General features: G+C 56.0%; 1 protein-coding gene across 2 annotated transcripts in view; it reads right to left on the bottom strand.

Moving 5' to 3' along the window:
* Positions 1 to 8,004: 8,004 nt before the first annotated feature.
* The window catches only part of FRZB (frizzled related protein), a 38,733-nt gene continuing 33,020 nt past the window's right edge, over positions 8,005 to 13,717 (bottom strand). For both annotated transcript variants that reach the window (XM_064163988.1, XM_064163986.1), the window contains one exon: positions 8,005 to 9,243. In XM_064163988.1, coding sequence (XP_064020058.1) covers positions 9,121 to 9,243 — 123 coding nt within the window. In that variant the 3' untranslated portion in view covers positions 8,005 to 9,120. The remainder of the gene's footprint in view (positions 9,244 to 13,717) is intronic.

The raw sequence follows: 13,717 nt of genomic DNA, 5'->3' as shown, positions 1-13,717 counted from the left end.
CTCTAGGTACACAGTAACCTGTGCTCACATCTAGGGGATCCTGACCCTTTGAGCTCTCCAGCACCACCTGAAGCTGCTGGAGAGCCTCAGGCATTGCACAGCACTTCAGTGGCCTTCTCTCTGCCAGGAGTGCTCACCGGAGAGAACAGCTCAGCCTCTGCTGTCCGGGGCTGTGCCTGCCCCAGCGACACAGACGTGGGGCACTGCCTGCGTCCAGAGCATCACTGGGCAGAGCTGCACCAGAGCAGAGCCACAGGTTCCTTCTGCTGCCTTCCTCCTGACTCCCCACTCCCAGCAGTTCCCCATCTCTCTTCATTACTACTCACTGAAGACCTCCAGCCCTGCAGCAGGTGAGACAGCAGCTGGCTGGCCCAAAGCAGCCCTGCCAGGCTGTGCTGCCATCCAATGAGACCTGCACAGGCTGAGTGCTGGGGGAAGGCAAACCTCATGAAGGTCAATAAGGACAAGTGCAGGGTCCTGCCTCTGGGGAGGAACAGCAGCAGGCAGCAGGACAGGCTGGGGCTGCCCTGCTGGAGAGCAGCTCCGTGGAGAAAGGCCTTGGAGTGCTGGTGGGCAGCAAGTTCTGCATGGGGCAGCAATGTGCCCTTGTGCCCAAGAGAGACAATGGCATCCTGGGGGGCATCAGGAAGAGTGTGGCTAGCAGGCTGGGGAGGTTCTTCTCCCCCTCTGCTCTGCCCTGCTGAGACCACAGCTGGAATACTGTGTCCAGTTTGGGGGTCCCCAGTTCAGGAGAGGCAGAGACCTGCTGGAGAGAGTCCAGCAGAGAGCCAGGAGGATGACTGCAGGACTTGAGCACCTCCCTGTGCAGAGAGACTGAGAGCCCTGGGGCTGTTCAGGCTGGAGAGGAGAAGGCTGAGAGGGATCTGATCAGTGTCTAGCAGTAGCTGAGGGGTGGGGGCCAAGGGGAGGGGGCCAAGCTCTTTTGGGTGGTGCACAGCAATGAGCCAAGGAGCAATGCACACCAAGTGGAACAGAGAAGGTTTCACCTCAGCATGAGGAGAGACTTCTTTGCAGTGAGGGTGCAGGAGCCCTGGAGCAGGCTGCCCAGAGAGGCTGTGGAGCCTCCTGCTCTGGAGCCTGTCAGAGCCCAGCTGGGTGCATTCCTGTGTGGGCTCCCCTGGGTGATGCTGCTTGTGGCAGGGGGTTGGGCTGGGTGATCTCTGCAGGTCCCTTCCAGCCTCTAACATTCAGTGATTCTGTCTGCCAGCATGGGATTGCTTCTGATCATCTCTCCTGTGTGACAGGGCTTATTTTGAGCCTCATTTATGCATCTCCAGCTGCTCTGTGAATGAAACAGTTCCTTGGTTTTCCATGGCCAGCCGCAGACTGCAACAGAGAGCTCCATCAGTGCTGGTTGGGGTCTTTTCTCTGGTTTCAAATCATAACCCAGGCTGGTTCACAGGGAATTGCTGAGGGAGAAATTCAGCCTCATGGTTACCTACATATCATAGAATCAGGCAGGTTGGAAGAGAGCTCCAAGCTCAGCCAGCCCAACCTAGCACCCAGCCCTGTCCAACCAACCACACCATGGCACTAAGTGCCCCAGCCAGGCTTGGCTGCAACACCTCCAGCCACAGCCACTCCACCACCTCCCTGGGCAGCCCATTCCAATGCCAATCACTCTCTCTGCCAGCAACTTCCTCCTCACAGCCAGCCTAGACCTGCCCTGGCACAGCTTCAGACTCTGGCCCCTTCTTCTCTTGCTGGCTGCCTGGCAGAAGAGCCCAACCCCACCTGGCTACAGCCTCCCTGCAGGCAGCTGCAGGCAGCAATGAGCTCTGCCCTCAGCCTCCTCTGCTGCAGGCTGCACCCCCCCAGCTCCCTCAGCCTCTCCTCACAGGGCTGTGCTCCAGGCCCCTCCCCAGCCTTGCTGCCCTTCTCTCAACACCTTCCAGCACCTCAACAGCTCTCTGCAATTCAGGAGCCCACAACTGGACACAGCACTCCAGGTGTGGCCTGAGCAGTGCTGAGCACAGGGGCACAAGAACCTCCCTTGTCCTGCTGCCCACACTGCTCCTCAGCCAGCCCAGGATGCCATTGCCTCTGCTGCCCACCTGGGCACTGCTGCCTCAGCTTCAGCTCCTCTCTCCCAGCACCCCCAGCTCCCTCTCTGCCTGCCTGCTCTCAGACACTCTGGCCCCAGCCTCTAGTGCTGCTTGGGGTTGTTGTGGCCAAAGTGCAGAACCCTGCACTTGGCCTTGTTCAGTCTCATCCCATTGGCCTCTGCCCACTCATGCAGCCTGGCCAGGTCCCTCTGCAGGGCTCTGATACCCTCCAACAGCTCCACAGCTGCTCCTAGCTTGGTGTCCTCTGCAAACTCACTGCTGTTGGACTCAATCCCCTGCTCCAGATCATCACTAAAGATGCTGAACAGGACTGTGCCCAGCACTGATCCCTGGGGCACACCAACAGTGTCAGCTGCCAACATCTTCCTCTGCTCTATTTCATGACCATCCAGGAGCTGGGCATGAGAACATCTCCTGCCCTGTGATGCCTGTGACAAGTCTGCATCTCTGTGTGTTTCTCTCATGCAAGGAAGCCTCAGCTTTGCTGTTTTAGCTAATGCTCTCCAGGAGCTGGGGAGTGTGGGAAGAACCTGATACTAATTAACTCAGTGCTCAGGAGGGTTGAAGTCATCACAGTGACAGTCAAGAGAGGTGGGAAAATACATCTTGCCCAAGATACCTACAGTGGAAAAAGCTCTTTCCCACCCCTTAAACAAGCAAACAAACAAATCCAAACAAGAACACTCTGACAAAGAGGGTCAAGCCCAGACAGGTTTGGGTTTGACTGTGCCTGAGCAGTGATGCTGCAGGGTGTGGCAGCTGCAGACAGCTTTCTTTGTGTCATCCTTATCAACGCTGTGAAAGAAAGCAAAGTGCTCAGAACATGCTGGCCATGGCTCATGTGCAGCTGCCAGCAGCCACCACAGCCTGCACCTGTGCATGCTCCAACTGCACTGCCCAAAGTCAACCAGAATCAACTCTTCTGCAGAACCACAGAAACACAGAATGGGCTGGGCTGGAAGGGGCCTCCAGAGCTCATCCAGTCCAACCCCCTCTGCACTATGCAGGGGCATCCTCAGCCTGCAGAAGAGGAGGTTGAGGGCAGAGCTCATTGCTGTCTGCAGCTGCCTGCAGGGAGGCTGTAGCCAGGTGGGGTTGGGCTCTGCTGCCAGGCAGCCAGCAAGAGAAGAAGGGGACAGAGTCTGAAGCTGTGCCAGGGCAGGTCTAGGCTGGCTGTGAGGAGGAAGTTGTTGGCAGAGAGAGTGATTGGCACTGGAATGGGCTGCCCAGGGAGGTGGTGGAGTGGCTGTGCCTGGAGGTGTTGCAGCCAAGCCTGGCTGGGGCACTTAGTGCCATGGTCTGGTTGGTTGGGCAGGGCTGGGTGCTAGGTTGGGCTGGCTGAGCTTGGAGCTCTCTTCCAATCTGCTTGATTCTATGGTTCTGTGATTCTATGACTGTGTATGGAGCTGTGTCCCTCTGCCCTACCGAACCCTGCTCTGGACATCTGTGAGATGCTTCAGACATAGGTTGGTGGCTCCAACTTGCTGCAAAGCCCAACTGTGACTTTGCTCAACACTTTAGAGAAGAAAGTGGCTTATAGGTGTCAGCAGAGAGGCCAAAGACAGATAGGTTGGGCAGGATGAGCTTGGAGGTCTCTTTCAGCCTGGTTGATTCTATTCTATTCTATTCTCAACTAGATCAGGTTGTCCACAGCCCTGTCCAGCCTCACCTTGAATATCTCCAGTGATGGGGGGAATGGAAATCCCACCTCCAAGGCTGGCAGAATGACTGGTTAAGCTCCCTCCTGCAGGACAGAGAGCTCTTGTGCTGTCCTGTGTCATAGGATGGCTTGAGTTGGAAAGGACCTGAAAGAGCACCTAGTTACAACCCTCTCATAGGCAGGGACACCTCCCAGTAGAGCAGGCTGCTCAAAGACTCATCCAGCCTGGTCTTAAACATTTTGATGGCTATGATGGATAAGGCAAAGGCCTTTTTTCTCTCTTTGGGTCATGCAGTGGCACTGCCAGCAAAGGGGAAGGCAAGGCAAAGGTCCCAACTTCACGTGCTCCACAGAGCATCAAGACTGCACCACGTGAGGGAAAGGGAATAGCAGTCAGCAAAGCTCTCCTGCACAGCTGGATCTATGTGTCAGCAGCTGCACTACCTTCCCAGCACAAAATAACACTCATTTGTTCATTCACTCTTACTACCTCTTGACTTAGCTGCCTCAATTCCAAGATACAAACCCTTTAAGGTAAAGAGCTTGGTGTTTTAGAGGAGAGCAGCCACGTGCAAGGGAGCCAGAGACTGGTGCTGGCAGCCCCCAGAGCTGTTCCCAGCAGGCACTGGATTTGGCCAGGGTGTAACCCAGAGCAGGCATCTCTCAGCCAGCCATTTGTACTGCACTTGGCCCAAGCTTTTCTCAGCCTCTATGTGCCAGAAGCATAGAGAAAGCCTGGTTAGACCACACCTTGAGTGCTGTGTTCAGTTCTGGGCCCCCCAGTTTAGGAGGGACATTGAGATGCTTGAGCATGTCCAGAGAAGGGCGACGAGGCTGGGGAGAGGCCTTGAGCACAGCCCTACGAGGAGAGGCTGAGGGAGCTGGGATTGGTTAGCCTGGAGAAGAGGAGGCTCAGGGGAGACCTCATTGCTGTCTGCAACTACCTGAGGGGTGGTTGTGGCCAGGAGGAGGTTGCTCTCTTCTCTCAGGTGGCCAGCACCAGAACAAGAGGACACAGCCTCAGGCTGCGCCAGGGGAGATTTAGGCTGGAGGTGAGGAGAAAGTTCTTCCCTGAGAGAGTCATTGGACACTGGAATGGGCTGCCCGGGGAGGTGGTGGAGTCGCCATCCCTGGAGCTGTTCAAGGCAGGACTGGATGTGGCACTTGGTGCCATGGTCTGGCCTTGAGCTCTGTGGTAAAGGGTTGGACTTGATGATCTGTGAGGTCTCTTCCAACCTTGGTGATACTGTGATACAGAGGCTGCAACCTGCTCTGGGTGAACCTGCTTTGGCAGGGAGGGGCTGGACTGGGTGATGTCCAGAGGTGCCTTCTGCCCCCTCCCCTTCTGAACCCAGCTGAGCTCCGTGGCACAGCCTCTGTGTATCTTCTGCTGCCTTTAAAGCCGCTGACACCTTCCACTTGCCCCCTGCTACCGCCGCAGACCCCCACCCCCAAGGAGCTCCAGTTGGCATTTTCCTCTGAACAAAGGCTTTCTGAAAGCAGGAGGCCCCCAGCTGCCCACTGCAGCCCCCCCAGCTGAACTCTGCTCCTCTCATTAGCACGGAGGTGAAAGTTCTTCTCCCCATCACCGCTCTGCTCCTTACCGCATTAAGGGGAACCAACACAACCAGAGTCAGGCAGAAACTCATCTCCCCTTCCTCTTCTGCCACAGCCAGCATCTGCAGAGCAGGTCTAGGAAAACCATGAGTCAAAGCCCTGCCAGCAGCTGGAAAGGTTGCTTGTGACAAGCAGCTTTGGTGCTTATTCCCCCTGCCTGCTGCTGTGCTGAGCTGCTGAAGGCAAAGGGCTGCTCTCTGACAGGCAGCATCTCAGCCTAATTACCCACAGAGGGGTTTAAGCTGCATATCTTCCTCTGGACTAATGCAAGTCAGCTGTGGGAGAGGCATGGCTTCAGTCCACCCTTCCCTACCTGCCATGTGCACAGGTAGCTGTGTGCATCACCCTGTGAGATCCCCACCCTGGCCACAGCTCACAGCTGCCTGCCGCAGGCTGCTTTGTTTGCCTGCCTTTTGCTGCTGCCTCCGAACCAACTCACAGAGCCACGGAGCAGCCAGGGCTGGGAGGGACCTCAAGGAGCAGCCAGCTCCAACAACTCTGCCATGGGCAGGGACACCTCACACCAGATCAGGCTGCCCACAGCCACATCCAGCCTGGCCTTAAACACCTCCAGGACTGAGGCTTCCACCACCTCCCTGGGCAGCCTGTGCCAGTGTCTCACCACCCTCATGGGGAACAACTTCATCCCAACATCCAATCTCAGTCTCCCCTCCTCTAGCTTGGATCATTCCCCCCAAGTCCCATCACTACCTAGCACCATAACAAGTCCCTCAGCAGCTTTCTTGTAGCCCCCTACAGATCCCTCAAGGCCACAAGAAGGTCCCCTCGGAGCCTCCTCCTCTCCAGACTGCACAGCCCCAACTCTCTCAGCCTGTCCCCACAGCAGAGCAGCTCCAGCCCTCTGAGCATCCTCGTGGCCCTGCTCTGGACACCTTCCAGCACCTCCAGACCTTTCCTGTCCCAGGGGCTCCAGCAGTGGGCACAGTGCTCCAGGTGTGGTCTCAGCAGAGCGGTGCAGAGGGGCAGAATCCCCTCCCTGGCCCTGCTGCCCACACTGCTGCTGCTGCAGCCCAGGCTCTGGTTGCTCTCTGGGCTGCAGGTGCACACTGCTGGCTCCTGTGGAGCTTCTCCTCCAGCAGCACCCAGAAGGCCTTTTCTTCAGGGCTGCTCTCAAGCCAGGCTCTGCCCAGCCTATGTCAGTGCTTGGGATTGCATCAGCCCAACTGCTTCTGAAAGGAAACAAGCAAATGGAGCAGAGCTGGAGGTGGGGAGAGTGAGGCTGGAGGTGAGGAGGAAGTTGTTGAGCAGGAGAGTGGTGAGAGGCTGGAATGGGTTGCCCAGGGAGGTGGTTGAGGCCCCATGGCTGGAGGTGTTTGAGGCCAGGCTGGCTGAGGCTGTGTGCAGCCTGCTCTAGGGTAGGGTGTCCCTGGGCATGGCAGGGGGGCTGGAACTGGCTGCTCCTTGTGCTCCCTTCCAGCCCTGCCTGATTCTGTGATTCTGTGAAATGTTGCTGTTTATGGAGCACTCTTCCCAGAGCCACTCAAACTTTCATGAAGGATTGGGTATGGCTCTCATGCAGTCTGCAGGTGAAAAGGGAAGGGCAAAACTCTATCCTGTCTTCAAACTGGTAAGAACTGCAGCATCACAGAATGCATTGGGTTAGAAGGGACCCTTAAAGGTCCCTTATCAGGTCCCTTCTAATCAGTATTAATCCTGACAAATGTTCCCTGACCAAGCACAGTTCCTATCAATATAAATGATCAAGATAAATTCCTACCAAGTTAAAGGTTTCCTGATCAAGCTCAGTTCCTCTCCAGATCAGCTCCTATCAGGATAAAGATTTTCTGATGCTTCCCCAGCAGTGTGGGTCCAAGATCCAGCACCAGCTCCGTGCATCACTTCTGCTGGTGTACTCTGGTGGGTTTGAGTGGCAGCAGTGGATGTTTGCAGCAGCTTTGGGGTGTGTTAATAGCTGATGCCACTGTAATGAAGGGAAAGAGTCAAATGGTGCTTGCTGCAGTGGAGAGTCTACAGGACACAGAACCTGCAGGAGGGGGTTGGACAAGATGACCTTTGAGGATCCCTTCCAATGCAACCTATGAATCTCTTTTTGTGTATGGAATCATAGAACCACAGAATGAAGCAGGTTGGAAGAGAGCTCCAAGCTCAGCCAGCCCAACCTAGCACCCAGCCCTGCCCAACCAACCATACCATGGCACTAAGTGCCCCAGCCAGGCTTGGCTGCAACACCTCCAGAGATGACTCCACCACCTCCCTGGGCAGCCCATTCCAATGCCAATCACTCTCTCTGACAACTTCCTCCTCACACCCAGCCTAGACCTGCCCTGGCACAGCTTCAGACTCTGTCCCCTTCTTCTCTTGCTGGCTGCCTGGCAGCAGAGCCCAACCCCACCTGGCTACAGCCTCCCTGCAGGCAGCTGCAGGCAGCAATGAGCTCTGCCCTCAGCCTCCTCTGCTGCAGGCTGCACACCCCCAGCTCCCTCAGCCTCTCCTCACAGGGCTCTGCTCCAGGCCCCTCCCCAGCCTTGCTGTCCTTCTCTCAACACCTTCCAGCACCTCAGCAGCTCTCTTCAATGCAGGAGCCCACAGCTGGACACAGCCCTCAAGCTGTGTTGTTTTTTTTCAGCAGGCACATAACAAATGACACTGGCTCAGAAGTGAGATCAGGTCTGTGTTGGCAGCTACAATTCTTTTATTTGGACATATTTTACTGAGCATGGAAATCTGTCAGCGAAATAAAGGCTTGTTTGTGTAGGCACAGATTGAAGGATATCACCACCAGATCCAAAGGAGAAAGTGCAGACCTGTACTGAGAAGCAGGCCTGGGTGAGTCACTCTACTGCTACACCTCAGCAGAGAAAAGAAAGGATAAAAAGGGGAGGGGGGGAACCCACCTATTATAAGAGGGGAAGCAAATTGTATATCAGGTCCCATGGTTGTGGCCTCATCCCTGGAGATGTTCGAGGTGAGGCTGGATGGGACTCTGGGCAACCTGATCTAGTTGAGGATGTCCCTGCTGAGTGCAGAGGGGGTTGGACTGGACAAGCTTTGGAGGTGCCTTCCAGTCCAGACCAATCTGCGTTCTACACAACCTCTCCTGCAAGGTCCAGAGCCCTGGAAACATCCAGGCCTCCTGTGTACAAGCACAGCAGAGGTCCTGCAGGAGATATCTGAAGGCTTACACAAGTGGTTTGTTTCTAAGAAGGCTTAACAAAGGTGTGTGGATCAAAATTATTCCCTTAGCAGAATTCCTTTAGATATTTCAGAACCCAAAAAAAGCCCCAAATCAGACCCTTCAGCCTCCCCTCAACACAGGAAGGTTTGGCAAAGGGTGGGAAGGAGAAGGCAGTATGTGAGTCATGACTTTAAGTGATGGCAGAGCTCATTCCTGTTTGCAGGATGCTCTCCCTAAGAAGGTTCAGGAGCTAAAAATGGTCAATTCGACACCTCCTTGTCTCTCCCCACCTGAGGAGGGCAGTGGCCTACAGTTCTTAGTAACAGAAACAAGAAACAAAAAACATCAAAGAAAAGAAACCAAACGAAACCAACGAGGGAGAGGGAAAAAAGAAGTCATCTCCAGCTGCTGCACTCATGGGGAAGGAAGAAAACCCAGAAGGCAGGAACCAACCAGAGGGAGGATAAAAGCTGTGATAAGCTGGACCCAGGCCCCCGCAGTAAACAATAGAATATAACGTGCAATAGTGCAATTTCTCCTGCGCTCCCCGCGCCGAGCCCGGCGGCAGTGCCGCTGCGCGTCCCGTCGGGCGGCCGCCCCTAGCTGCGAGCCTGCCGGGCGCTGCCGCCTCTGCCGCTGCCGCCCCTGCCGCTGCCGCCCCGCGGCGCCGCCTCCGCCGCCGCCTGCGCCTTCCCCGCCTGCCGGAGCTTCTGGTCCCAGCGCTGCGGAGGCAAAGGGCGAGAGCAATCACAGGCAAGGGGCAGGAGAAGAAACAGCTCCAAGTTCAACAGCTCCAAGTGTGGGTGCTGCACTTCGGCCACAGCAACCCCATGCAGAGATACAGGCTGGGGTCGGAGTGGCTGAGAGCAGCCAAACAGAGAGGGATCTGGGGGTGCTGATTGATACCTGCCTGAACATGAGCCAGAAGTGTGCCCAGGTGGCCAAGAGAGCCAGTGGCATCCTGGCCTGCATCAGGAATGGTGTGGCCAGCAGGAGCAGGGAGGTCATTCTGCCCCTGTACTCTGCACTGGTTAGACCACACCTTGAGTGCTGTGTTCAGTTCTGGGCCCCCCAGTTTAGGAGGGACATTGAGATGCTTGAGCGTGTCCAGAGAAGGGCGACGAGGCTGGGGAGAGGCCTTGAGCACAGCCCTACGAGGAGAGGCTGAGGGAGCTGGGGTTGGTTAGCCTGGAGAAGAGGAGGCTCAGGGCAGACCTTATTGCTGTCTACAACTACCTGAGGGGAGGTTGTGGCCAGGGGGAGGTTGCTCTCTTCTCTCAGGTGGCCAGCACCAGAACAAGAGGACACAGCCTCAGGCTGTGCCAGGGGAGATTTAGGCTGGAGGTGAGGAGAAAGTTCTTCCCTGAGAGAGTCATTGGACACTGGAATGGGCTGCCCGGGGAGGTGGTGGAGTCGTCGTCCCTGGAGCTGTTCAAGGCAGGACTGGACGTGGCACTTGGTGCCATGGTCTGGCCTTGAGCTCTGTGCTAAAGGGTTGGACTTGATGATCTGTGAGGTCTCTTCCAACCTTGGTGATACTGTGATGCTGTGAAATGATTCTGATTTACTCAGATGCGGGTCAAGAGCAGGCTGGAGGGCAGGGCACAGAGAGGAGCGGTGAATGGTGCCACATCCTGCTGGCAGCTGGCACCAGTGGTGTGCCCCAGGGGCTCCCCTATACTTCCCGTATAGGCTGGGTGTTAGGAGGGAGTTGTTGTCAGAGAGAGTGATTGGCATTGGAATGGGCTGCCCAGGGAGGTGGTGGAGTGGCTGTGGCTGGAGGTGTTGCAGCCAAGCCTGGCTGGGGCACTTAGTGCCATGGTGTGGTTGGTTGGGCAGGGCTGGGTGCTAGGTTGGGCTGGCTGAGCTTGGAGCTCTCTTCCAGCCTGGCTGATGATTCTCTGATTGCATGATCCAGCATTGCTAGGGAGGCCTTCTAGGACAGAGCATTCTTGCTTTGCTGCCATCTCTCCAGCACTAATCTGCCCCAGAGGTTGTGTCTGCTCTCCCACTCAGTGCTTCCCCCCAGCAGCTTGAAAGGGAGCTGGCAGGAAAGCACAGTTCTGATCCCACCTGTGAGGCTTCCTCTGCACAGCCACAGAGATGTGACAGAGAGAACAGATACAGGGGGAGGTCATTCCCAGTTGTTGCTTGATTTGGCAGAAGTTCATGACAGCCAGGGCTGCAGAGCCAATGTCACATCTCTGCTGTGGGTCACTTCTGCTCATAGCCACTTCTTGGGTGGCCAACAACTCTCTGCCAGGAACTTCCTCCTCACATCCAGCCTGAACCTGCCCTGGCACAGCTTCAGACTCTGTCCCCTTCTTCTCTTGCTGCTTGCCTGGCAGCAGAGCCCAACCCCACCTGGCTACAGCCTCCCTGCAGGCAGCTGCAGGCAGCAATGAGCTCTGCCCTCAGCCTCCTCTGCTGCAGGCTGCACATCCCCAGCTCCCTCAGCCTCTCCTCACGGGGCTGTGCTCCAGGCCCTTGCAGTGCATCAGAAGATGCAAAGGAAAGCCTTCCACACCTTGGCATACATCCAGGTTAGACATGGCAATACATGGACACGAGCCAGCAACAGGCACCTGCAGCCCAGAAGGCAAATCACACCCTGGGCTGCACCCAAAGCAGCATGGCCAGCAGGTCAAGAGAGGTGATTCTACTCCTCTGCTCTGGGAAAGTCCTCACCTGGAGTACTGTGCCCAGCAGTGGGGCACCCAACACAAGAGAAATGTGCACCCCTGTGCTAGTCTGAGGCTAAACTGGAATATTTTAATGGGAGGAATTAGACTCTAGGCTGTGCAAAGGAAATGATGCTGAGCTCTGCTGCACTCACAGGCTGGCTGAGATGGATGAAAGCAAGGACACAAGCAGAGATAAGACAGTGTCAGTGTGTGTGTCTCTGTTGCAGTCTGTGCTTTCTCCCTGGCCCTTCTGCTGTGTAACCCAACTAATTCTGCTTCTAACCCCCCTTGCCCACCCTTGCAGCTCACTTAAGGCAGAGTCTGGGGTAAGGCAGAGGGGTGGGAAGAAGGTGGCAGGGTGGTTGGGAGCCCCTCCTGGGCACTCTGGTTTCTGGCAGGGCTGCTGTGTTTCTGCATTGCCTTTACCTTGTCTGCTGCTGTCTGGAGCTGTGAATATTGTAACTATCTGCTTGTGTCTTGTGCTGAGCTGTGAGTAGAAAGCTTCAGTGCTTAACTGCCAGCTCAGCTGAGTCCAGTCTGGGTGATTTCATAAGAGTGGGGGGGCAGGGAACTCCCAAACTGTCACAACCTGTTGTGTCCAGGAGGACCCAGATGAAGGCCACCAAGATGGTCAGAGGGCTGGAGCACCTCTCCTCTGAAGACAGGCTGAAAGAACTGGGGCTGTACAGCCTGGAGAACAGGAGGCTGTGGGGAGTCCTTAGACCTATACCTCAGTATCTGAAAGGAGCCTACTGGAAGGCTGGGGAGGGACTGTTTAGAAGAGCCTGTGGGGATAGGACAAGGAGCAATGGTTTGACACTTGAGCAGGGGAGATGTAGGCTGGCCATAAGGAGGAAGTTCAGCACAATATCCATACATACTGCTTGCTTTTGAGCTCCTTGCTCCCAGCTGCCATTAGAGAACCACAGAATGACTCAGGCTGGAAGGCACCTCCAAAGCTCAGCCAGTCCAACCCCCTCTGCACTCAGCAGGGACAGCCTCAGCTAGATCAGGTTGCTCAGAGCCATGTCAAGCCTCACCTTGAGGATCTCCAGGGATGGGGATTCAACCACCTCCCTGGGCAACCTGTTGCAGTGTTCCAGCACCCCCAGAGTAAAGAACTTTTGCCATGACTTCCTCAGCATCTGCCTCACCTAAGCCAGGAAGGCAAATATGAAACAGCTGCTAAGCCACAGGGCTTGGTAAGAGAACTGCATGTCAAGAATGTCACATCTAATCATAGAACCAAGCAGGTTGGGAGACAGCTCCAAGCTCAGCCAGCCCAGCCTAGCAGCCAGCCCTGTCCTATCAACCTGGCTGTTCATTCACAACTAGGTCACAACTTGGACCTGTAAAACAGCCCTGGAGAATTAGCACAAAACCAGACTCAAAGAGTACAGTTCATTGTTATCTGAGACACTGCTGATAGCCTCTGCTCCTCCAGGGCCAGGAAATGAAACAGATGGTTGGAGCCAGACAGCTGAACAGCATCATTCTGACTCAGCCTGGGAAACATCTGTAAAGCTCTCTTCTTCTGAGCCAGAGGCTTGGATTGCTGCTGCACTGCTCTACTTTGGGGTTACTCCATGGATCTTTGCATAGAATGGTTTAGGTTGCAAGGGACCTCCAAAAGTCATCCAGTCCAACCCCACCTGCAGTAAGCAAGAGGAATCCTCAACTTTGTTCATCATCCATCTCTAAGCAAATAGAGCAAGCTGATAGAATCACAGAGGCAGTCAGGGCTGGAAGGGAGCACAAGGAGCAGCCAGTTCCAACCCCCCTGCCATGCCCAGGGACACCCTACCCTAGAGCAGGCTGCACACAGCCTCAGCCAGCCTGGCCTCAAACACCTCCAGCCATGGGGCCTCAACCACCTCCCTGGGCAACCCAGTCCAGCCTCTCACCACTCTCCTGCTCAACAACTTCCTCCTCACCTCCAGCCTCACTCTCCCCACCTCCATCTTTGCTCCATTCCCCCCACTCCTGCCACTCCCTCACACCCTCAAAAGTCCCTCCCCAGTTGCTTTTTTGGAGCCCCCTTCAGGTCCTGGCAGGCCACAAGAAGGTCCCCTGGGAGCCTCCTCTGCTCCAGCCTGCACAGCCCCAACTCTTTCACTCTGTGCTCACAGCAGAGCTGCTGCAGCCTCTGAGCATCCTCCTGGCCCTGCTCTGGACACTCTCCAGCATCTCCACAGACCTCTTGTCCCAGGGGCTCCAGAACTGGATGCAGGACTCCAGGTGGGGTCTCAGCAGAGCAGATCAGAGGGGCAGAATCCCCTCCCTCACCCTGCTGCCCACACTGCTGCTGCTGCAGCCCAGGCTCTGGTTGCTCTCTGGGCTGCAAGTGCACACTGCTGGCTCCTGTTGAGCTTCTCCTCCAGCAGCACCCCCAAGTGCCTCTCCTCAGGGCTGCTCTCCAGCCATTCCCTGCCCACTCTGGATTTGTGCTTGGCATTGCCTCCACCCAGCTGCAGGACCTTGCACTTGGTCTTGTTGCAGCTCCTGAGCTTGG

The sequence above is a fragment of the Pogoniulus pusillus genome, chromosome 24 (genome assembly GCF_015220805.1).
Source record: "Pogoniulus pusillus isolate bPogPus1 chromosome 24, bPogPus1.pri, whole genome shotgun sequence".
NCBI classification, from domain to species: Eukaryota; Metazoa; Chordata; class Aves; order Piciformes; family Lybiidae; genus Pogoniulus; species Pogoniulus pusillus.
Note: the sequence above shows the minus strand (reverse complement) of the source record. Positions and strands in the feature narration are given on the sequence as shown.